At 38.9% G+C, this 26199-nt stretch overlaps 1 protein-coding gene and 1 pseudogene across 1 annotated transcript; both read left to right on the top strand.

The window, feature by feature from the left end:
* Positions 1–8711: 8711 nt before the first annotated feature.
* LOC103953205 (putative calcium-transporting ATPase 11, plasma membrane-type) lies at positions 8712–16219 on the top strand. Its single transcript, XM_009364943.2, is given in 8 exon segments — positions 8712–9028; positions 11829–11883; positions 11985–12470; positions 12473–13941; positions 14029–14187; positions 14577–14748; positions 14844–15142; positions 15466–16219. Coding segments are annotated over 8 exon segments (3117 nt in total). The 5' UTR covers positions 8712–8857; the 3' UTR covers positions 15772–16219.
* Positions 16220–21364: 5145 nt separating this feature from the next.
* LOC103953233 lies at positions 21365–23856 on the top strand (annotated as a pseudogene).
* Positions 23857–26199: the final 2343 nt, after the last annotated feature.

A 26199-nucleotide genomic window follows, 5' to 3' on the forward strand; every position in this document is an offset into this window, starting at 1 on the left:
TATGGATAAGTCATACAGGTCACTATAGGTAACTCCCGACTTATGTGCTAGCAGTGATTGATGAGATATGGATAAATGGTACATGTCACTATAGGTGACTCCCGACTTATGTGCTAACATTGATTGATGTGATATGGATAAGTCGTACAGGTCACTATAGGTGACTCCCGACTTATGTGCTAGCATTGATTGATGAGATATGGATAAGTCGTACATGTCACTATAAGTGACTCTCGACTTATGGGTTAGCAGTGATTGATGAGATATGAATAAGTTGTACAGGTTATTATAGGTGACTCCCGACTTATATGTTAGCATTGATTGATATGATATGGATAAGTCGTACAGGTCACTACATGTGACTTCGACTTATGTGCTAGTGGTGATTGATGAGATATGGATAAGCTGTACAGGTCCCATGAGGTGACTCCGGCTAGTATGTTGATGAGCTATTGGCTAGCATATTATTGAGCTATTTACTAGCATGTTGATGAGCTATTAGCTAGTATGTTGATGAGCTATTGGCTAGTATGTTGATGAACTATTGTTTCTGCCGTACATGCCATAATAGATGGATCCGACTGACATACCATTTCATTGTGATACTTTGGCATTGTTATATTTTAACTGGATTACTTATGCCATTTCATTAAGATATTTGACACGGCATAATTGTGAGACTGTTATTTTGGTTATGGTTTTGAGTTATAGTCACGCCTGTTATTTTCTGGGAAATTATACAGGTGTTACGGTGAGGGGTTACTGCTTTTGGTAATTGAAATTGATTTGAAAAGTTTTGTTTCGCTCACTCACATTTTCTATTTTTGCACCCCTCTAGGTTCTAGGAGCAAAGTTCCATATCGACGAGAATTGGTGGCACTTCTTAGTACAGATGTCTTCTTATGATGGTATAATCATTATCTTACCTTATTGTACTATACATATGTTCTATATCACACGTGAAATGGGTCCAGGTCCGCTCATCGCGCACTCGTGTACTTAAGCACTTTTAGATTTTAATTTATTCACATTTTATACACTATCACACTTTATGGCTTCATCACCTTTCAGGTGTCGCCCAGTACAGCTTGATTCGGGGTCCTAGTGGACATCCGGGTCGGGGTGTGTCATCTCTCCCATCTAGACAATTTCCCTCACTAATTCATACTGCAATACGTACTCACTTAAGTTAAGAGTTTGTCCAACATCACTGAATCACTAGTAACAAATTGGCGGGACATTAAGTTAAGTTCCCATATTATTTCTAACGATGCATCATCGATTACACGGAACGGGTTACCGCCAGTTGACATTCTTTGCCACTAATAAATTATTATGTATACCTCTTTTTTTTTTTACATGACGATGTAATATTAAATTTAAATACCACGTGATAATAAATTTGTTCCATCTAAATTGCTCTAATTATCTTAACCAAGGTTTGTCCTTTCATTTTTGCTAAAGTAGGACACTTCACTATTAAGACAAATGTGGTACCAAGGGGTGTGATATCCATTCCACACACCCCATTTTATTTCTCAAACATCTTTTTAATTTTTGACCGTCAGATCGGATGAATTGAAGAACAATAGACAGAAATTATCAAGGAGTGTGTGAGAAGTAAAATGGGGTGTGTGATAGCACACCCCTGATACAAATTGCACTTAAAAAAAATATTAAACTTACAAAAACAAAAGTGTCACTTTTTAGTTTGTAAAATATTGCATCATTCAACTAGGCATGTCATGTGAAAAGTAATAATATTAAAGGAAAACTAATGAAAAGGGTTTCAAATCTTTGTATTTTAATGAAAAATCTTACACTGACTTTATTTAATGATAAGGACAAAAAAAAATTCAAAATTAAAAAAAAAAAAAAAAGTAAAAATCGTGATCAGTGGCGTTTATAAAGAATGACACACCCCGACCGAGGTCAGGGCATGCTGGCCGTCACGTGAGAGTGACGTAATCATGTGCACAGTGTGGAAGCTAAGAATAATAATAATAAAAGTACAAATAAATAAAAACCAAGTTGTACACTAAGTAAATAACATACATGTGCAAGCGTAAGTGTGAGAAACAGTATTCAGAGCACGGAAGACCTAGTGCAGTCTGGGAGAAACAAACACTAAATAACACACCCAAAGGTGGTCCTACACTGGTGATAATCTGTCAGATATGCCGTGAATCCCTCGAGAGCCACCAACAGAGCTATCCAAACCAGAACCTGGAGGGGCGCAAAAACAGAAAGTGTGAGTGGGCAAAAACAAAGTTTTTCAAAATCATTTCAATATCAAAAGTACTAACCCCTCGCCATAAAACCTGTATAATTTCCCAGAAAATAGAGTATACACACATATATAAAACATGCTCAGAAATATGCCATGTCGAACGCCTCTAAACAAAATGCAAGTACTCAGGTAATGTCAAATCAATGCCATATAATTTGTCAACCAGAGTCACCTAACGTGACCTGTACGGCTGAATCTAGAGCTCAAATCCCTAACTCACTAACTATACCTGCACATAACTTGGAACCACCTAAAGTGGTCTGTACGACAAGACTGGGTGTAAATAAATACACTCAAGTGCTACGATCATGTGAAGACTGGGCGAATAATCGCGGGTCACCTACGAGTCCAAACCACCTATAGTGGTCTGTACGACAGGACTTTGCACCTAACTTGGATCCAAGCTGAGTATGTGGAGCGGGAGGTGAACATCACATGAAGAACTGTGCTGTACTCAGGGCGGGAGCACAAACACCGGGGGTGCAGGTTATGAGCTCTCCATGCATCTCAAATCACTACTAAATATAAACATAAACCATAGCTTACCTGACACTTATATGTGCATCCGCAGCACCAAACATATGTATATATGCAACTAAAAATGCATAATTAAACGGGCAAACATATTACATGGCATATAAAACATATAAAAAAACATATAAACGTTTAATTTCATTTTCTAGGAAAATCACAAATATATAGGTATATACGGAAAACCAAAAGCCCACTCACTGGTATGTAGAAGGTTCGTAACCCCCTTGCCTTGAGTGACTATGCTCGTCCTCGGGATAGGTCTCACTTATATGTGAAACAACTATAAAAACGTTAATTTAAAGCACATAACCCAAACTAGGTAAAAACTTCTCATACAATGCTCAAATGGGGTGTGTAATACACCAATGGATCTACTCAACCTCACGAACATCCCCATATTTTTAAAATAATTTTCTGACACCGCACGCACCTCCAAGCGCCAGCCAAGGCACGGCCACACACGTTGCCCACGTGCAGGCACGTGCCTGGCACATTGACGGCGTCAGTTAACGCCGTTAGGAATATTCCGTTAAGTCTGACAGATTCCATTAACGCCGTTAGGAATATTTCGTCCAAACTAAGGGAATATTTCGTCGTCTTCTCCGGCCAAACTCCAGCGCCGTCGCCGTTCGCCAGAAAACCGGGAAAATTTCTATACTTAATATCTCACTCATTTTTCTCCCAAATTTCAAAAAATTGGTACCAAAATGAAGCTTACAACTAGAGGAACAAATCCTTACCACTTTCGAGTACTAAAACCAACGGAATCTCGTCAGGAAAACTCCACCAAAACCAGCTAAACCTGCAACTCACGATCCCGACGTCCAAAACCTTCAAACGAACCATCCCGAGCCTCTTAAGGACCTTACTAAGCTTCATATAAGCCTGAAAATCCCAAAAACACAAGGTTTTACGTGTGCATGAACAGTACCCCGATTTGAACATCTGGGGTTCGACGTGAAAACGAAAGTTCCTTTACTTGAAATGGGTATGGTTGAACTCCTAAGTACCTCACGAGCACAAATATGTAGTTTTCTTCCTCAATCTACCACGTTTTCAAGCACCCTGGTCTTGTCCGTACACAAACGAAGAAAGAGAGAGAGAGAAAGGCTCAGGATAGGAAGAAGATGAGGATGGAATGTGTGTGGGTGCGTGTGTGGTCCAAAATAGCCAACCAAAACCCCAAAATAACCACACAACGAAACAAAAATACTAGGTGCAAAATTGTCATTTTACCCCTACGGTACGAAAAATCCGGGACGGACTGTCGCAACCTACCCACCTTAAAAAAATTTCATCCCGAAATTCATAACAACCTCTCACAGCAACCATTAGCAATCAAAGAACAACCGAGGATACAAATCTCTCATCTGATCTTCAGTCTCCCAAGTAGCCTTCTCCACTGAATGATTCCTCCACAAAACTTTCACCAAATTCACAGTCTTGTTCCTCAGAACCTTTTCCTTCCAATCCAAAATCGTCACCGGTTCCTCATCGTAAGTCAAATCCGGATTAATTTCCAAGGGTTGAGGAGGTATCACATGAGACGGATCTGCGTTCCTCATCATAAGTCAAATCCAGATTAATTTCCAAGGGTTGAGGAGGTATCACATGAGACCGATCCGCAACATAATGTCGAAGCATAGACACGTGAAAAACGTTATGTACTTTTGCCAACTCAGAAGGCAACTCAAGTCTGTAAGCTACCTCACCAACTCGCTCAGTGATCATGTACGGTCCGATAAACCTAGGACTCAACTTACCTTTCTTTCCAAACCGCACAACACTCCTCCACGGTGAAAGTTTCAGAAACACCTAATCGCCAACCTCATACACTCTGTCAGTAGCATGCCGGTTCGCTAAGCTCTTTTGTCGATCTTGGGCCGCCTTCAGGTTAGACTTGATTACCTGAACATTTTGAGTAGTCTCCTCAACAATCTCCGGGCCCACCAAAACTCTTTCTCTGACCTGACCAACACAAGGGTGTACGACAAGATTTACCATACAACTCCTCAAATGGTGCCATGCTGATACTCGAATGAAAGTTGTTGTTGTAGGCAAATTCCATTAAATCCAACCGCTTGTGCCAAGCATCGCCAAACTGTAACATCGCAGATCTCAACATATCCTCCAACGTCTGAATGGTTTTCTCTAACTGTCCGTCTGTCTAAGGATGATATGCTGTACTATAAAGTAACCTCGTACCCAAAGCTTCCTGAAAAGCCACCCAAAATTTAGAAGTAAATCTTGGGTCACGATCCGAGACAATACTCACAGGAACACCATGGTACTTCACGATCTTCGAGATGAACAACTCCGCTAATCGGCTCAAAGAATACTTCTCCCTCACTGGAATGAAATGTATTGACTTAGTAAGCCGATCAACAATCACCCAAATGCTGTCAAAACCATTATGTGTACGCGGAAGCTTGTACACAAAATCCATAGTAATGTTTTCCCATTTCCACTCGGGATCGGGAAGTGGCTGCAACAACCCAAACGGCTTCTTCTTTTCAGCTTTAACTTGCTGGCAAACAGCACACCTACTCACATACTCAACTATCTCCCTCTTCATACCCGTCAATAATAAAATGGTCGAATGGTATGATACATTTTAGTAGCTCTGGATGCATAGCATAAGCTGAGATATGCGCTTCATCAAGAATTGCTTTCTTTAAATCCAAATTATTAGGCATAAACATCCTACCCTCGTGCATAAGCATGCCATCCGATTCACGAACTCTGAGGTTTTTCCTTTTCCCCTGATTCCTTACTTGGATTATTTCTTGAGTTTCCTCATCAGCTATCTGAGCTTCAAGCACACGATCAACTAAGATTGGCCTAACTTGAAAATTAGCAAGTAAAGCCACCTCTTGATCTTTTGTCTCTAGCCTTACTCCCGTGGATCTTAAGTCTACCAGAAGAGGAACGCGACTAGCGTACAATGCATTGATACGACCCTGAGACTTCCTGATAAGTGCATCAGCTACCACATTTGCACGACCAGGGTGATAATCAATCATGCAATCATAATCACTAAGTAGTTCCAACCACCTCTGCTGACGAAGATTAAGATCCCTTTGCGTGAAAAGATATTGAAGACTCTTATCATCTGTAAAGATCTTACATTTTTCTTCATAAATATAATGTCTCCACAACTTCAATGCAAAGATGATGGCCGCCAACTCCAAATCATGCGTAGGATAATTCAACTTATGAGGTTTCAATTGTTGTAAAGCATACGCAATTACCATACCATGCTGCATCAACAAACATCCCAGACCATTCAAGGAAGCATCACTATAGACCTCGAAATCACCATTATCGTCCATGAGTGCCAAAACAAGTGCATGAGTGAGACAATACTTCAACTACTGAAAACTCTGCTCATAATTATCATCCCACTCAAATTTAACATTTTTCCTCGTTAAGCTCGTCAGTGGTAAAGCAATAACAAAAAAATCCTTAACAAACCGTCGATAATACCCTGCTAAACCAAGGAAACTCCTCACCTCAGTGACGGTTCGCGGTTGTTTCCACTTCTCCACAGCTGCCACCTTTTGAGGATCCACTAAGATACCTTGAGCTGAAATGACGTGCCCCAAAAATGCTACTTGATCTAACCAGAACTGGCACTTGCTAAACTTAGCATACAGTTGGTGTTCCCTTAACCTTTTCAACACCAAAGTAAGATGTCGAACGTGCTCCGATTTAGACTTAGAGTATACCAGAATATCGTCAATGAAGACAATAACAAACCTATCCAAATATGGCTGGAATACTTGGTTTATCAAATCTATAAAAGCAGCTGGCGCATTCGTCAATCCAAATGGCATAACCAGAAACTCGTAATGACCATAACGAGTCCGAAAAGCAATCTTAGGGGCATCCTCCCTACTAAACTTCAGCTGATAGTATCCAAACCTCAAGTCAATCTTGGAGAATACACAAGCACCTCGAAGCTAATCAAACAAATCATCAATACGCGGCAATGAATAATGATTTTTTAATTGTTACCCGCTTCAATTGCCGATAATCAATACATAGCCTCAAAGTTTTGTCTTTCTTTCTCACAAACAACACTGGAGCTCTCCAAGGTGAAGTACTAGGCTGAATAAAACCCTGATCCACTAATTCCTATAACTGAACTTTCAATTCCCTCAACTTAGCAGGAGCCATACGATAAGGAGTTAAGGATGTAGGATTAGTACCTGGAAGTAATCAATGGTGAACTCCACGTCTCGGTCTGGCGGCAAACCAAATAATTCCTCAGGAAAAACATCAGGAAAATGCCTGACTACCTTTACATCCTCCACACTACTAGGAGCAGCATCATTCAACACCACATGAGCTAAGTATCCCTGGCAACCTTTCGATAACAACCTTTTCGCTCACATAGCAGAAATAACGCCATGTCTCACCCCACTCTACTTGCCCACAAAAGTAACCACAAGTAATCCAGGACGATGGAAGGTAACTATTTACCCGTAACAATCAATATTGGCACGATTGAAATGCAACCAATCTGTGCCCAAAATCACATCAAAGTCAACAATATCTAATGGGATAAGATCAACTAGCATAATAACATCATCCACCATCACTGGACATCCTGGATACACACAATCAACAATACATCTCTCCCCTCTAGGCATAGCGAACTCTAAATCATACCCTAGAGGTGTAGGGTGAGGTTGCGTCACTTGAGCAAAGGTATGAGAAATCACAGAATGTGTAGCACCACAGTCAATTAATACTCTAGCAAAATAACCAAGGATATTTAACGTACCCATGATCAAGTTTCGTAGAAATTCAAGTGTAATCGTTCTAGATTTTAAAGTAGTTTATAAAACTTTACCTTTTTTATTACAAAAAATGGATATAGCTTTTTTTCGGTATATTATAATACATAATGTGACAGTATTTTAACGTATCAAGTATATATGTTATCCTTTTTACTCTAACTGCAATCATAACAGACGGTGGACCATGAGTTTGTGGAAGATGGCCGCAGACTAAGCCCGAGAGAGAGTGAATGATCTGCAGGAGCACTAGGACTAATCGGAACGATTATGTGGGAATCGAATGAGAACTTTGCAGGCCGATGATCAAAATGCCAAACAACCCTTTGGTGACTTCACTAATAAAAGAATAGCTTCAGTTGATTTTTACTAGGGAATGAACGCAAACAGGACTAAGGCTGCACTAAACGAAGAATAAAAGAGCACTAAGTCGTGAAACATATATACGGTTTATTGTTTGTTTAGGCCTCGTTTGGCAGCTCGGACTGTACTGACTATTTCTGTCGGATAGGATAAATAGCCACCGGATAGTACTGACTAAATTAGTCGGGTGTTTGGTGCAGTATCGGACTAGTGATCGTATTATTTATACTGTGTTTGATATTATACTAGATAGGAGACATCAAACTTTTAAAAATTTTTTTTTTTAAATGAAATCATTTTTTTGTTCCCAGGTCTCTCCGCACCCCCCAAACACCCTCCCTCTCTCTCCCTTCTTCTTCCCCGACGATAGAAGAATCCCAAATAATTGTTCCCCAGCTCTCTCCGCCACACCCCCCAAACTCCCTCCCTTTCTCTCCCATATTCTTCTTCCCCGACTAAATAATCCGGACGTTTTGGTTGGTTTTATTAAGCGGGTGTATACCTTATTATCCTATCCGACCGGTTAAATTAATCCGGTGCTTATTTAGTACGAGTGAACGTCAAACACCCGGATCCGTATAACTAATCCTATCCGATCCTTTATCCGATCTGTCAAACAGGGGCTTAGTGTATACATAGCAGACCTAACGAAAGTTAATAAACCCTATTTGTGCATATTTATCTTTTACAGTCTCAGATCTTGCACTCTCTCTCTCTCTCTCTCTACAATTACGCTGTAAATATAAAAGGGCAGCAACTCCCACGCCTTTGACCTCCACTCTCGCTCTCTCCCTTTCTCTCTCTCTAAGTCGTCGCCTCCCTCTCCCTCTCTCTAAATGCTGTGAGAAATAATAGAGAGAGTGTGGAAATGGAGAATTACTTGAAGAACTTCGAGGTGGAGAACAAGAATCCGTCGGAGGAGGCTATAAGGAGATGGAGAAACGCCGTCGCGCTCGTCAAAAACCCTCGCAGAAGGTTCCGATTCGTCGCCGATCTTGCCAAGCGATCTGAGGCCGAGAAGAAGAAGCGTCAAATCCAGGTCTCTCCCTCTCTAAGCAGTTTTTTACTCTTCTCTTTTACGAAACGAAAAATTGAAAACGAAGCGTTTTGAAGATCTGTTTGGTCGCCTGGTTGTTTGGTTGCCGAGAAAATATGGTCGGAAAACAAAAGAAACTGAAACGATTTTCAGCATTTTGCTTTTGCCTGATATTATTATTCCTGTTTGATTTGCTAATTTTGACCGATCGTTAGTCTTAAACACGTAGTTTCTGAATTAAATCGTCGTGGTGAACCGAACGGCTGAGATTTAGGATAGCATTTGGAGGACTCGGAGTTTCTTAATTTCTTTGATATTCTCGGCTCCCAAACAGGTTGGGGAGCTATGGATTTCTTTGGGCCTTGCTGGCATCACATGCTTGAACAAATTTGTAACAGTAGAAAGCTCCGGCTAACAATGCGCTAAGCATAGGTGGTCCCACATGCATTAGTTCTTGAGGACAGCCATTACGAATTTGAACCACATCTTTGATGATAATTTGAATTTAACTCATTGTGAGGTTAAGTTAATGCTCTCTTTTTATGGTAGACAATATCATATTTTAAAAAACAAAAATGGAGAAACAGATCAGCCTCATTCAAAGTTTTCAAACTTCGGAAACCTACCATCGTTGAAGAAAAAATTTCTTTTGATTAAGAGAAGGGGAGGCTAACTTTATTGTTGATGCTGGTATTTTGCTAGGCCCGGCCACCTTTGGTCTCATTCGATTCCATTATCCGTTGACACATTCTTTTCATTTTGGTCCATTTGGTCGGTGTTGCTCAATGGATTTTTCTCGTTCATTAGTTTTGTTTTGCTTTTTGGTTAAATGAAAATTATTATAGAACAAAAGAGATGACGCACTCGATTGCTGGTAGATATAATAAAGCGACTTTCTGAGTCCATCTTCCAATAACGGCAACGCAGGAAATTTCTAGGAACTTTCGTGAGGATCTAACTGTACAATTGAAAAGATGACTTTAGGGTAGGGGCAAACAACGACTCTGTGCTCATTTTTTATCCTTAGAAAGTGGGGTTAGCATCACGGGCCCATTTTCCCACCCCTCAAGTTACGTAGTGACAGACCCACTTCCCATTTTTTTATTGATGCTATTCACCCACTTGGACACCCTATATATTAGGATAAGATTTGTTTATGTTGGATGACGTGTACTTGGTCATCTTCTAATTATTATATAATAATTGCTATTTTAAATCATTTTGTTATTAAGTATTACCTTTGCATCACGGTGTAAGTTAAACTCTATCGGTTTCTTAATATAATATCTAATCGAACAAATCTATTATTATTGTTTAATAAGAAGTATAAGACGTATTGCAAATATGGGTATGTTAGTTACTTGGTCGAGGTAGAATGGGCCGTTGCCTTATATTCGAGTTTCAATTTTTCTCTTGATAGACTATAATAATTTAGAATATCGCAAGATTAAAAAGCTTATTTATAACACCGGCCTCTAAAACTAAACATTGGTCTCACTCAATGTCGTAGTAACATTGAGTTTTAGTAACAATTATATTAGTTCATCCTTTGACATTTCGATTGATAACTAAACTAAAATATTAGTAGTCATAATTAAAAGGTATTTAATTTTAGAGCTCCCAAACATTTTCTCTTTCTGTAGTGAGTAATCACATGCATACCATGTTTATTTCCAATTTTATGTACTTTTTTTATTTTTTTGGGTCAATAGAAATTTTATGTAATTGTTATGACTAATTGTGTTAATTTTGAAACATGACCCGCCCAATATCTGATACTTACGTGGCATTAATTTGATTATTATGGGGCAGTTTTGCTTTTTCTTCTGATGTCACGTGCTGTCCTTCATTTTAAATTCCTAAAAGTAATTGTTTTCACATTAAAGTCGTGTTTAATTATAACCGTAAACAGGTTGCAAGTGTTGGGTCATGCTCAACTATTATTTTGTTCAAATTTCAGGAAGATAACGGTTCTCACACAAACACGCTGCAGACACTGCTTTGGTAGTTTTAGTACTGAATAATAGATTGTCGGCATTTAAAAACAATACTCGAAACCAACATAAAATTAACATATTACGGTTGACTATTACTTGACACGAAACTTGTATGTAATGCGACCTGCCAACATGGATTATTTTGAAATGACATTCTTCTTACTATAATGTAGAAAGAAATGTTCAATTTTTTTTAATTTCTAGTACGTATCGTATGAATCCCTGTAGAATAACAGATCATTTCTGATTGATTTGTTAGTAGCTAGGCAAACAGATTTACTTATTTACAATGTATTGCTTGGTTTGGTTTAAAATTATATTAACTTAGTTTGTTCTAGTTCTCAACAGTTGATCTCCATTTGGTGATTTCGATTTTTTGTTCATACTTCTGTCAATGTTTGTGTTCTCAGACCTGACAAGAAGTTTTATTACCCAGCATACAAAAAATTTCTCATAAGTTCCTTAAAGGAGGTCATGTTTCTCATGTACAGACAGCTGAGTTGCATTGAGAGTAGCCATATCTGATTTAACAACTGCTAGTGTGACTTCGTTGATGATTTTATTTAAGAACCATATGAGAGAAATAACTGCATATAATGTGTGTAGAACTGCAGACACACACATGTAGTTATAAGCTATGTATTTTGGAGATTACTAATTTATATATCTATGTAGGTATACAGCCGCCAGTTACTATTATTGTCTGTTGAAGTTTTTGGTCATTTAATTGTTCCTACAAATATAGCTCTGAAAGACATGATTATCATTACTTTTTTTGACTTTGTTGTTCTAATTTGATTTACCAGGAAAAGATTCGAGTTGCTCTTTATGTTCAAAAAGCAGCACTGCAGTTCATTGATGGTATCATCTTTAAATTTAGAGGTCAAGTGAAAATTGATTGTGTGTGTGCTGATCTCTTGTATTGAATACTTTTTCTCTCTTTGTTTTGTGATGTTGTGAAGCTGTTGATCGTGGAGCTGATGCAAAGCCAGGTCTGCATGAATTCAAGCTGTCAGAAGATGCCAGAATGGCAGGTTTCAGCATTCACCCAGATGAACTTGCATCTATTACACGTGCCCATGATATTAAGGCCTTGAAAAGCCATGGTGGAATTCATGGGATTTTAAGGAAAGTCTCTGCCTCGATAGATGAAGGTGTCAAAGATGGTAATATAGCAATCAGACAAAATGTTTATGGCTTAAACCGTTACAAGGAGAAACCTCCTCGAACTTTTTTGGTGTTTGTATGGGAAGCACTACAGGACTTAACATTAATGATCCTTATGGTCTGTGCTGTGGTTTCAATTGGAGTTGGAATTGCCACTGAAGGCTGGCCCAAAGGCATGTACGATGGTCTGGGAATTGTAATTAGTATAATTTTAGTGGTTACAGTTACTGCCATTAGTGACTACAAGCAGTCTTTGCAATTCAAGGATTTGGACAGGGAGAAGAAAAGATTTTTGTTCAGGTCACTAGGGATGGAAAAAGACAAAAAGTTTCCATTTACGACTTGGTTGTTGGAGATATCGTGCATTTGTCGGTTGGGGATGTAGTTCCAGCTGATGGACTTTTCATATCAGGGTACAGTTTGCTGATTGATGAGTCAAGCTTGTCAGGTGAGAGTGAGCCGGTGAATATATATGAAGAGAAGCCTTTTCTTCTTTCTGGAACTACAGTGCAGGATGGATCAGGTAAAATGCTGGTGACTGCAGTTGGTATGAGGACTGAATGGGGAAAATTGATGGAAACGCTGAGTGAAGGAGGAGAAGATGAGACCCCACTGCAGGTTAAGCTTAATGGTGTTGCTACAATTATTGGTAAAATTGGTTTGACTTTTGCAGTGTTGACATTTTTGGTATTGGCGGTAAGATTTTTGGTGACAAAAGGACTTAACAACGAGATCACTGATTGGTCTTCAACTGACGCCGTAACACTTTTGAACTACTTTGCTATTGCGGTAACTATAATTGTTGTTGCAGTTCCCGAAGGATTACCATTGGCAGTGACGCTGAGTCTTGCTTTTGCAATGAAAAAATTGATGAATGATAGGGCACTTGTAAGGCATCTCTCAGCATGTGAGACAATGGGTTCTGCTGGTTGTATTTGCACAGATAAAACAGGAACATTAACTACAAATCATATGGTAGTTACCAAAGTATGGATATGTGAACAATCTGTAGATGTTAAAGAAAATGACAGTAAAGAAACATTGACATCAGAAATATCTGGAGCATCAAGCATCCTTTTGCAGGTTATATTTCAAAATACAAGTTCTGAGGTTATTAAGGATGATGGAAAGACCTCCATTTTGGGAACACCAACGGAGTCAGCATTGCTAGAGTTCGGTTTACTTTTAGGTGGCGATTTTGATGTCCTGCGCAGAGAGGTAAAGATTCTTAAGATTGAACCTTTTAATTCTGTCAGGAAGAAAATGTCTGTTCTTGTAGTTCATCCTCATGGTGGAAAACGAGCGTTTTGCAAAGGTGCATCAGAAATAGTACTGGGAATATGTAACAAGTACATTGACTCTAATGGAGAATCTGTTTATCTCTCCGAAGAAATGGTAAAGAATATCACGAATGTCATAAATACTTTTGCCTGTGAAGCTTTGAGAACTCTCTGCTTAGCTTTCAAGGATATAGATGACTCTTCCATCGAAAGTGGCATCCCAGATGATGGCTATACATTGGTAGCAGTTGTTGGTATTAAGGATCCTGTGCGCCCGGGGGTCAAGGAGGCAGTTGAGACTTGTTTAGCTGCTGGAATCACTGTACGTATGGTAACTGGTGATAATATAAATACAGCTAAAGCCATTGCTAAAGAATGTGGCATACTCACAGAGGGTGGTATAGCCATAGAAGGACCTGAGTTTCGTAGCATGTCTCTTGAGCAGATGAAAACTGTGATACCGAGGATTCAGGTTAGTGAACAATTGCATTGAAAAATTTCACCCTCAATATATATCCAAAGATGCTTCAAATTTTCTAAATGTTCCATGTGGATACAGGTAATGGCCCGGTCTTTACCTTTGGATAAGCACACATTGGTAAAAACTTTGAGGGATGAATTTGGTGAGGTAGTTGCAGTGACTGGTGATGGGACTAATGACGCTCCTGCTTTGAAAGAGTCAGACATTGGACTTGCTATGGGCATAGGAGGAACAGAGGTTTGTATTCTGCCACATGGGATTTTTGTCTTCAATTCTGTGATGCTTTGCTTCTAGTTATTTCTTTTTATGTTAACTCTTATCATTTCCACATCCATTTACATATAGTTCAGAGAGCTTAGTCTGGACTAAATATACTAATAGTTATTGTGGGTCCGTGAGCTACTAATAATTAAAAATCTCCCATCTTTTGAAAAATGCTCTTATTTTGCCTGTTACTGTATCGTTTTCACTAAATATTAATGGGGTTTTACTGAATACTAGAAATGCATAATATTAACTGCCATTTTGTGTCATTTTGCATCTTTTGTGCTTTAGAATTTATATTCTGTCCCATTGCTTGATAATTGAATGTTTTCAATTCTAAATTATTCATGGATATGTTGCAGGTTGCCAAAGAAAGTGCCGATGTCATCATATTGGATGACAATTTTAAAACTATAGTAAACGTGGCCAGATGGGGACGTTCAGTATACATAAACATTCAGAAGTTTGTGCAGTTCCAGTTAACTGTTAACGTTGTTGCTCTAATAATCAATTTTGTTTCTGCATGTATCTCAGGTTTGTTGTGCAGCAGATTTTTCTTATATGAAATTCTGTTATATTTGTTTGGAGGTGAACTGACGAAATAATGACAAATTCCACATCTCTTTCAGGATCTGCTCCCCTTACAGCGGTGCAACTGCTTTGGGTGAACATGATTATGGACACTCTTGGTGCTTTGGCACTGGCAACAGAGCCTCCAAATGATGGACTTATGAAAAGGCCCCCAGTTGGGAGGGGTACAAGCTTCATCACCAAGGCAATGTGGAGGAATATCATTGGTCAGAGTATCTATCAACTGGCTGTCCTTGGAGTTCTCTATTTCTCGGGGAAGAAGCTACTAGGACTTACTGGTTCAGATGCAACCGAGGTTCTTAACACTGTGATATTCAACGCATTCGTGTTTTGCCAGGTACATTTTACTGGTTTGATCAGTACCCTAGTTTTCTCCGTGCATCTTCCACTTGGTTACGTTTAATACTTACCGGCATATAGCTTCTAGTTTTGATTTTATTATTCCTAATTAACACACACACACACACACACACACACACAATTTTGGTGTCAATGTCAGTCATATTGTGGTTAGAAAATTAAGCAGATGGTATTGGACCCGTGTTTGTTATTTCCCCTTGTGTTTGTTTTCTGAGATCAAACTAATGCTTCTCAAAAGCTTGTAGTAGAAATACTCAAATGCCACATGTGTATGATCTTGCATTTCTTTTGTTCTAACAGGTGTTTAATCAGATAAACAGTCGTGACATAGAGAAGATAAACATATTCCGCGGAATGTTTGATAGCTGGATATTCCTAGGCGTCATGGTTTGCACAGCAGTCTTCCAGGCTATCATAGTAGAGTTCTTGGGAGATTTTGCTAGCACTGTACCACTAAGCTGGCAACTATGGTTACTTTGCATTTTACTTGGATCTGTTAGCATGCTTGTTGGAGTTGTGCTCAAATTAATACCTGTCGAAAGAACAATTAAGCACCATGACGGATATGAAGCACTTCCTTCTGGTCCTCCGGAGGGCATAGTTTGAATAGGGCCGTGTCAAATGCCCTTTTTTCCCTTGAACTTCCTGAGGTGGATGACTTGTGCTGCTCAACGTCTTGGGTTGGTCAAAAGACCAATTTTTGAAGGTGAGGAACTTAAGACGGTTCAGCGAAACACTCAGCAGATCTGCTCGGTATTTTGTTTTTGTTTTCCAAAAGCGAGAAAGGTTTGGTTGAGTCAGCAGATCGGTAGCATCCTTCCTTATACGAATTCCCCACCCGCGGAGTAATTTGAAGCACATTGTGATGCTTGAAATGAATCTTCAAAATCATGTATTGAGAATCTTTGGTTATCTGATTGAACCTCGGTATAGTTGGTTAGAAAGAGAAATTTATGCTGTTCTTAAACATACATCAGCAGTATCTGCATATCATTTGCCTCGTGATTTGGCATTTCACTGACGGTTATAAATTGAAATTGTTGATCTAAGAGAATTGATTGTGTTGGTATAATTTTGTGAATCTGTTCTATTTCACTGCGTTAGCTGCTGATTGTCTGCTTTTAGATTGGCAACAGTTGTTTCACATGCAGTAGAGTAAAAGTTTCACTAGAAAAAACAGAAATTACGTGTTATTTTCTCTACAAAAACACCTTGTTGATTTCTAGCATTTAAATTGGATAACTTAGAGATGCGTGTGAGACATAAATAAATGAGGGTATGTAGAATTATTTTCAAATTATTATTCAAAATTGCTTTTGCTGATGTAATAATGGAATATCCTTGAACTCTAGTCTAATTGGAATTTTTTGAAATGTCATATAAAGTTATACATTTTTTTTATTTGTCATGTGAATTAAAATTTTTGGCTAGTACGAACCCAAACTTTTGGCTAGTAAAAAGAGCATGCATGGTTATTTTAAAAACTTGTTGTCAACTACTAAAAATGACATTAGGCTCGGCTCACAAACATAAATTTTAACTAATTTAAAAATTCAATGCAGTCATTCAAATCCATAAAAGAGGGAATTGAAATGTTCAAAATAATGTTGAAATTTCCAATAGGAAAATTTTAATCGTACTCAACATTTCTTTTTCTAAACTCAACTTATGATTTTATTTTGAAATTCCTGTTTTACCCCCATATACTAAATGAGTTTAGAAAGAAAAAGTCAAAAAAAAAAAAATCCCATTAGTGAAGGTACCTCCGATCACCCCATCTCCACCCCTCCACGAAAACATCATCGACTGCCTAAACCTTTTGTCATTCCTATTGAATGATTTAAACTCGTTGAGTTTCAATCTCAAATTGGTTTATCACAAACTAGTCGAATTTTTGTGAAAATGAAGAATGAAGAACTAGAATTCTGCACACATATTCATTGAACTAGTTTTAATGGTTCAGATTAAACAAATTGGCTTAATTAGATGATATCTCTTATTTGATTTATAGTGAATGAAATTTGGGTCTTTGATTGTGGGTGGTAGGGGAGGTGCAAGTGGTGTGGTTGGGTGGTTGGTAAGGGGGTGAAGAACATTTAGGTCTCGTTTGGCCCGTATAAGGGATCAGATAGGATAAGTAATACAATCTCAGGTGTTTGGTGTGATTATGTACTAAATAGTACTAGTATAATTTATCCGGTCTCATCTTTTTATTCCAATTCACACCTGCTTATTTATCCATTCAAAAGGCTCGGTATAATTAGTCAGGCAACGATACGCTCTGTCGAGTTTCCTCTGTGTCTCTCGTTCTCTCTATTTCCTTCTCCAGTCTGTCTCCTGCGCATTAGAAACGCAAATAATCAGCTACCCACCCTACCTCGCAAGTGACGGCTAGAGCAATCCCCTCTTTCTCTCTCTCTCTCTCTCTCTCTCTCTCTCTCTCTCTCTCTCTCTCTCTCTCTCTCTCCATCAACCTAACCCTAACTTCTCCCATCCTGAGATCTACTCTCTCAAACTCCTCACACATCAAAGTCGGCTATGAATCGAACCCATTCCTCCTCATCTCTCTAACTGTGTTCTTTATCATCCACAATCCATGGTGTTCTTGTGAACCCAATAGCAACAATCCGACAAGAGATGTGGCTAGAAGGATTTCCTCTTTTTAGATCTGCTTTGAGTTTTGAGTTTCAATTCTTGGTAAAGATTGAGCAATTGTAATTTTTGGTTGTATTTGAGTGGAGGTTGATGAGTTGGGTTTGGATTTGGCTAGGTGAAAAGCAAAGGTGTTGCGAGGAGGATGGAGAATTTTTGGCTTTTCTATGTGAGAAGTACAGGTCTGGGCAAATCTAGAAGTATAATGACAAAGTTTTTGTTTTGGGTGAAATTAATGAAAGTTGAGGCACCCAAATTTCTATCTAAAATTAGTTTTATAATTACAGTATGATGATCGGTACAATATCAAACATAGTACTAAATAGTCAATGTTTTAATCCGGTAGACTACCAAACATCTGACTAATTAGTACTATTTGATGACTAATTATCTTATTCGATGGAAATAGTCACTACAGTTCGAGTTGCCAAACGAGTTATAAGTTTGGTCCAGAAAGAAAAATTTTGGGTTTGAATCAAATTTCACTTTCCGAAATAATCTTGAAGATGAGGGGAATTGAAATGTTCAAAACAACCTTGAAAATAAGTAATGTGCGAGCCACATAACTTATTTTGGATGGAAAACTTAATGAAGTAACATTGAGATGACAAATTAATGATTTAGAAAAATTAATATGACAAATTATTTAAAATTGTAATTTGGATGACAAATTGAAAAGAAATATGACATTTCAAAAAAATTTCCGAGTCCAATCAGTAGTTTGGGCAATGAATCAAGTTGGGAAGACTAGTGCTACATTCCTTCAAGCCTAATCACAGCATGGCAATGCAGCGATGCAAATTCGACAACGCCCACTGAAGGACATGCCCAAATGAAATTGGACACAAAAAGCCCCTATGGTGACATTATTTAAACATGACTCAAATTTTAAATAGCTTATTTAGTAGTATTCTTCTTCATTTATAAGTGAGATATTTGAGATTTGAATTTCGTTACTGATGAGTTCAATATCGACTTATTCCCTGCTTTTAATGTAAATGTATTTTTATTAAAAAAAAAATAAAAAATAAAAACAATTTTTTCACAAGGGCGTTGTGTGAAGTGAACGAGGATCCTCTCCAGATCCTATTTGTAAGGATCTCAGGGATCCTCCAATTATATCCGTTCATCGTATATCATGTGGCTAAAAATCATTGTAAAATTTTTATTTAAAATTAAATATGAACAATACCTGATGAAAACTAGCCACATAATGAATGATGAATGAATGTGATTGAAGGATCCCCGAGATCCTCGTTCGTGTGAAGTGGATTTAACTAATTGATGGTCATGACCATAATGCCATTTCCAACCGAAAGGTTCAGAGGGCCAGAGGGCCGAAAATAGCCCAAAAACCATTTCCAACCGAGGGTTAGGCCAGATGGCTCATGGGCCCCACAAAATTTGAAAAGGCCAAAGGGCTGGCCGCATGCAGCCAGCCAGCCAGCCTAGGGCTGGCCAGAAATTCTAGCAATCCTATCGGATATAACAAAGATGAATTCTTAAACAAAAATTTGAATCCAATATGGTTTATCGATTACTATCTTGGTCGCATCTATATTGGCATACTGGGACATTTCGCCTTTAGGCGATGCGTAACTGATTGTAGGGTTTTCGTAGATCGTTCCTTTGGATGGGGGTTTTGAGATCTTCTCCTCTCAGAGTACATAGTCATATTACTCGACGTGTTGAGCCAATTTGTACATATCCCAGAAATTTACCCCTAGGAATTTCTTTTTGTACCTTACATCCAAGCCTTTTAGGGCGAGCCTAACGAACTCGACTTTAGGGAGAGGTACTCGGCACCAGTTTCTGGCTGACTTAAACCTCGTAAGGTATTCCATTGGCGACTTGTCAGCGCTTTGAGCCATCCTGGCCAAAGAAGATACTGACACGTCCATCTCTAGTTGATAGAATTGCTTGTGAAACTTCTCAACTAGGTCATCCTAACTTTGGATGGAGTTGGGTAGAAGGGATATACCATGCGAAGGCTGAGCTGGTTAGCAAGAAGTTGAATAATCGTATCTTATGGAAATCGCTATTAATGTCCTCACACTAAGCCGTGAATCGAGCTATGTGCTCTAACCATGATCAGGATGATTCTCCAGCGAAAAGGCTGAAGTCCAGGATCTTGAACCCTTTGGGGTACTCGAACTATTTTTATAAAGGCAGGATATGGGTGAATGAATTTTGGAAACTTCGGCCCATTTTTCAAGGTCGAATCAATCAGTCTCTGAACTTCAACCATATCAACAGATGCCATTTCTACTCTCTGGTCAAATGCGTTTGATCTGCTAGTTGACCCGCTGCTTTTTTCTAAGTCAATCATTTTGGGCCTAGTAAATCATGTCTCAGCTTGTATCAATGGCAGCAGATTATTCCTAAGTAGAGGCTGCTGGGAACGATTGGTGGATCTGCCCTCATGGGCTTTATTAACCAGTACTTCGAGCAACCTGTTATGTATAGCACTATTATCGCGCATCTCTTCGAGTATGCTTTTTACTTCTCGGCTGAACATTTGTTCAAATTGCCGAGATTACTTTTCAGGTCATCGTTGAAAAAACGACCTAGTTGGTGGATCAGAGGCTTCACCACCATCTTCATCACAATCCTCCACTATTCCTTCAATGAAAATGTCTTTTGTCGTTTTAGTGGGGATTTCTATATCATAAGGCTGTCCACCGAGGTTAACTTCCTTTTCTCGGCGTGTCATGCTTATGGCTTCAGGTGTTATGGCAACATGAGGATTCTATGCCTGTAACAAGCCATTTTGCCTTGGGTTCTAAACTGGAAGATTAGTCGTTGATTTTCCCATGACTGTTCTCTTTTTTACTAATCGTGTGTCAATGGTCATGAACTTCGTAGCTTTAACACTGTGTCCCACTAGGCGTGCCAAAATGTTGACCCTAAAAACTACCAAGCCTACGTGACGCGCAGGCCAAGTAACTAATGAGCTAACTTCGTCATTCAGTTATGTGCGGGGTGTGCCAACTTGACGGCCGAGCTCGACCGGGGAGTAAAATGTGTTGATGTTGCGCTAAGTGCGTTGCTGACTTCTTGATCTTGCGACTGCGGCCGAGGAAGGAACATGTCTCGGCCTTTGGGTCCTAGAGCTTGAAGACAAGGCTGCTAGTTCTGTGAAGTTCACGAATTATCAGTGCTAGGTTCGGTCATGATGATTATATTCGTAAGAGTATAAGTATGCCGAACTGGCACCAAGCTATTTGGACACAAGTACTCGAAAGAGATGTATGCCTTGATAGTAAATGCAGTTCTACCGTCGGAATGTCGAACTCTGAAACTCACTTGTGAATATCCAATCATAAAACAATTCGACGTTCAAAGTGCCGAGCCTAGTAACCTGTAACACCTCACTTCGCCGAGAAGGCTGATGAGATAACCTCTACCAACAAGAACTCGAAAGTCCCTGTTGACCGAGACTTGGATAAATAACCAGTCGGTCTCGAAGTAGTGCAATTTATCCAAATTGAAGATGCTCCTTGATCGGTTGATTCTACGACTCCAGTGTTGTTTATCCAAACTAAAGATGTCGCAGGTTGCCTTCATAATGCTGTTTATCCAAACTGAAGATATCTAGGAGGAAGAAAGGGGGAGACGATAAAATCTCAAAGGGTGTTGAGAAGCTTTGCACAGGAAAATTTGTGTGTTGAATTGGAGGGGTGCACTCCCCTCTCTATTTATAATAGCAACCCCTTTCATGACCGAGCCAGAATTTTACTCGGATTAGAACTCCTCATCCTAATCTGATTAGGTCTTCGGCCAATCCTAATTCCAATAGGACTTTGAACCAAGCTCTTTAACAAGCCAGATTCATCTCCTAAGCCTTTTAAGACTCCTTGTTGCACTATTCCACTCTTATCTAAACCAATCCGCCTTGCAATAAGATTCGGCTAATCTTGACTGGACGGCCCATGACGACTGGACGGTCCATAATAATTCTAGAAGAAGATTACTTGTCCGAAAACGGCTCTAACCTCGGCCCAAACTATTATTTTGGGCCCAAACAATATGATACAAAGTATAGCTTCTAATATCTCAATTGTAATGTTTCTAACACTAAATGAACATATTTTATAAATAAAAATTAATTATGTTGATGTGTAAATATTTTATTATTAAAATAATGATATTTATTAAAACCTATGGACTTTGATAAAAAAAATTGTAAAAAAAATAAAGTTTTAATCAATAAAATAAAAGAAAGAGGGATGGAAGCCTATTTTCTCTTTTTCTAAATGTTTCGTGTGGATAAAGGTAATAGCCCGATCTTTACCTTTGGATAAGCACCCATTGGTAAAAACTTTGAGGGATGAATTTGGTGAGGTAGTTGCAATGACTGGTGATGGGACTAACGACGCTCCTGCTTTGAAAGAGTCAGACATTGGACTTGCTATGGGCATAGCAGGAACGGAGGTTTGTATTCTGCCACATGGGATCTTTTTTCTTCAATTCTGTGATGTTTTGCTTCTAATTAATTCTTTTTATTTTACCTCTTATCATTTCCACATCCATTTACATGTAGATCAGAGAGCTTAGTCTGGACTAAATATACTGATAGTTATTGTGGGTGTGTGAGCTACTAATAATTAAAAAATTTCTGTCTTTAGGAAAATGCGCTTATTTTATCTCTTACAATATCTTTCGGAAAATGTGCAGAATATTAACTGCCATTTTGTGTCATTTTGCATCTTTTGAGCTTTAGAATGTATATTCTGTCCCATTGCTTGATAATTGAATGTTTCCAATTCTAAATTATTCATGGATATGTTACAGGTTGCCAAAGAGAGTGCCGATGTCATCATATTGGATGACAATTTTAAAACTATAGTAAATGTGGCCAGATGGGGACGTTCAGTATACATAAACATTCAGAAGTTTGTGCACTGTTAACGTTGTTGCTCTAATAATCAGTTTTATTTCTGCATGTGTCTCGGGTATGTTGTGCAGCAGATTTTTCTTATATGAAATTCCGTTATATTTGTTTGGAGGTTAACCGACACGAAACAACAAATTCCTCATTTCTTTCAGGATCTGCTCCCCTCACAGCGGTGCAACTGCTTTGGGTGAACATGATTATGGACGCTCTTGGTGCTTCGGCACTGGCAACAGAGCCTCCAAATGATGGACTTATGAAAAGGCCCCCAGTTGGGAGGGGTACAAGCTTCATCACAAAGGCTATGTGGAGGAATATCATTGGTCAGAGTATCTATCAACTGGCTGTCCTTGGAGTTCTCAATTTCTCTGGGAAGAAGCTAATAGGACTTACTGGTTCAGATGCAACTGAGGTTCTTAACACTGTCATATTCAACGCATTCGTGTTTTGCCAGGTACACTTGATCGGTCTGACCAGTACCCTAGTTTTCTCCGTGCATCTTCCACATGGTTAAGTTTAATACTTACCAGCATATAACTTCTAGTTTTGATTTCATTATTCTGAAGTAATACAGATACACACACAATTTTGGTGTCAATGTCAGTTATATGCGGTTTAGATTGTGGTTAGAAAATTAAGCAGTTGGTATTAGGCCCGTGTTTCTTATTTGCCCTAGTGTCTTTTTTTTGAGATCGAGCTAATGCTTCTCAAAAGTTTGTAGTAGAAATACTCAAAATCCCACATACGTATGATCTTGCTTTTCTTTTGTTCTAACAGGTGTTTAATCAGATAAACAGTCGTGACATAGAGAAGACAAACATATTCCGCGGAATGTTTGACAGCTGGATATTCCTAGGCGTCATGGTTTGCACAGCGGCTTTCCAGGTTGAGTTCTCGGGAGCTTTTGCTTGTACTGTTCCATTAAGCTGGCAGCTATGGCTACTCAGCATTTTACTTGGATCAGTTAGCATGCTTGATGCAGTTGTGCTCAAATTAATACCTGTCGAAAGGACAATTAAGCACCATGACGGATATGAAGCACTTCCTTCTGGTCCTCCAAAGGGCATAGTTTGAATAGGACCGTGTCAAACGCTCTTTTTTTCCTTGGAACTTCCTGAGGTGGATGACTTGTACTGCTGAATCTAGCACAATGTCATGAGGTTGCATCTTCGGTTATCTGATTGAACCTCGGTGTAGTTGGTTAGAAAGGGAAATTTTTCCTGTTCTTAAACATACATCAGTAATTCATAACAGATCAAATGAAGCAATGCCACGGAACCTTGGAGAGCAAGGAAAAAACTTACAGAGAGAAATAAGAGAGAGAGAAATAGAGAAAGGAAGTTGTTATTTCATTCAGTATGCAAAACGTCATTACAAACCCATTCACTCCACTATTTATGCATACTAGTTAGCTTAGTGACTAAGCTAATCATCTAACTAACTCCTCTTCTAGGATTGTGACACATGGCACTCTAAGATCAACTCACACAAAAAAGTATGACTTAATACCGTCCCCCCACCCCCCCTTAAAAAAATCGCAACTGGGAAATCCCAATTTGAGATTGGCACAATGTTGAACAAATAAGGGACCATGAAGACCCTTTGTCAAAATATCAGCAACCTGATCATGAGTTGAGATATAATCAACCTGTAAATCTCCTTTTTGCACCCTTTCACGAACAAAATGAAAGTCCATATCCAAATGCTTAATCCTAGTATGAAAAACTGGATTCGAAGACAAAGCCAACGCTGAAATATTGTCACAATGCAAGACTGGGGAGGAGGGCAAAAAAACTTGTAAATATTTCAAAATTAATCTAATCCATGCAACATCTGCAGCAGCATTGGTGAGAGCTTTATACTCTGTCTCTGTTGAACTTCTCGAGACACTTCCTTGCTTCTTTGATTGCCATGATACGGGATTATGTCCTAAAAACACCACATATCCAGTAGTTGACCTCCTTGTGTTGATATAAGATGCCCAATCGGCATCACTGAATGCTAACAAATTCAAAGGATGTGCATATAAGTATGTAAGACCATATGCCACAGTACCCTGAAGATATCGAATGATCCTCTTTATCAACTGAAAGTGAACCTCAGTAGGATTGGACATGAGCTGACAAGCATAATTAATAGCATAAGCTATGTCAGGCCAGGTGAATGTAAGGTATTGTAATGCTCCTACTAAACTTCGAAATTCAGTAGGATTAGAAAGTGTTATGCCCTCATCTTTAAGTACTTGAGTGTGTGGCTTGCACAGAGTTGGAGAAGATTTACAAGATACCATACCAGCCTTTTTGATGAGCTCTTTAGCATAATTTGATTGTGATACAAACAAATCGCCATTATCTTGATAAGTGATTTGTAAACCCAAGAAGAAGGTGAGTTGACCCATGTCTTTCATATCAAATACCATGCTCAATTCATCAATAACTTGTTGAACAAGAACTGCATCATAACCTATGATGATTATATCATCAACATACAAGAGAAGAATAACCACTGCACTTTCTTGAGTCTTAACAAACAAACTGGGATCGAAATCTAAAACATTGAACCCCAAGGTAGGTAATAAGTTGTAAACTTGGAATTCCAGGCTCGAGGCGTCTGTTTCAAACCACATAGTGACTTTCTGAGCTTACACACATAATCAGGATATTGAGGATCCTTGAACCCTTGTGGCTGTTTCATAAACACTTCTTCCTACAAATCACCATGAAGAAAGGCATTCTTGACATCTAACTGCCTCAAAGACCATTTGTTAGAAGTAGCAAGGGCCAAAACAATTCGTACAGTACTGTGCCTAACAACCGGGCTGAAAGTTTCATCACTGTCTAAGCCATGTTCTTGACTAAAACCCTGAGCCATAAGTCGAGCCTTGTATCTCGACACTGCACCAGTTTGATCCTTCTTGACTTTATAAATCCATTTGCTACCAATAATGTTCTTATGAGCAGGCAAAGGAATAAGATCCCAGGTCCCTTGTTTTTGAAGGGCAGAAAATTCTTCTGACATGGCATCTCTCCAATGAGAATGTACAACAACATGCTTATAAGATACAAGTTCAATAGGCTCACAGATATTTAATACAGCAGTGAAACCAAGAAATATAGTATCACCCTGAGAAGGAGACGAACTAGAAGACTGAAGACTAGGTGTTGCTGTATATGCACTGTAATCTATTCTGTTAATAGCCCCAGATTTAAGTCGAGTAGTCAATAGATGTATATTTGAAGAATCAGAATTTTCATCATGTATAGAATCAGAAGACAGTGCATTAGTATTTGTGAGATTGAGAGATACCTCCAATGGTGCAGATTGGTGGACAGGCAACAAAGATGGAGTTGGAGGAGAGGAGTGTGGAATAGTGTTGAGAAGGGAAGTCTGTATCTGAATTGATGAGCTGACATCCTAACAATTAGGAGAAGACATTGGATTATCATGCACTGATGATGGAGTTTGAAGCATTGAATCCACCTCACTGG

Source organism: the organism of the source record quoted next, unplaced genomic scaffold (assembly GCF_019419815.1).
Source record: "Pyrus x bretschneideri cultivar Hongxiangsu unplaced genomic scaffold, Pyrus_bretschneideri_v1 Contig9, whole genome shotgun sequence".
NCBI lineage: Eukaryota > Viridiplantae > Streptophyta > Magnoliopsida > Rosales > Rosaceae > Pyrus > Pyrus x bretschneideri.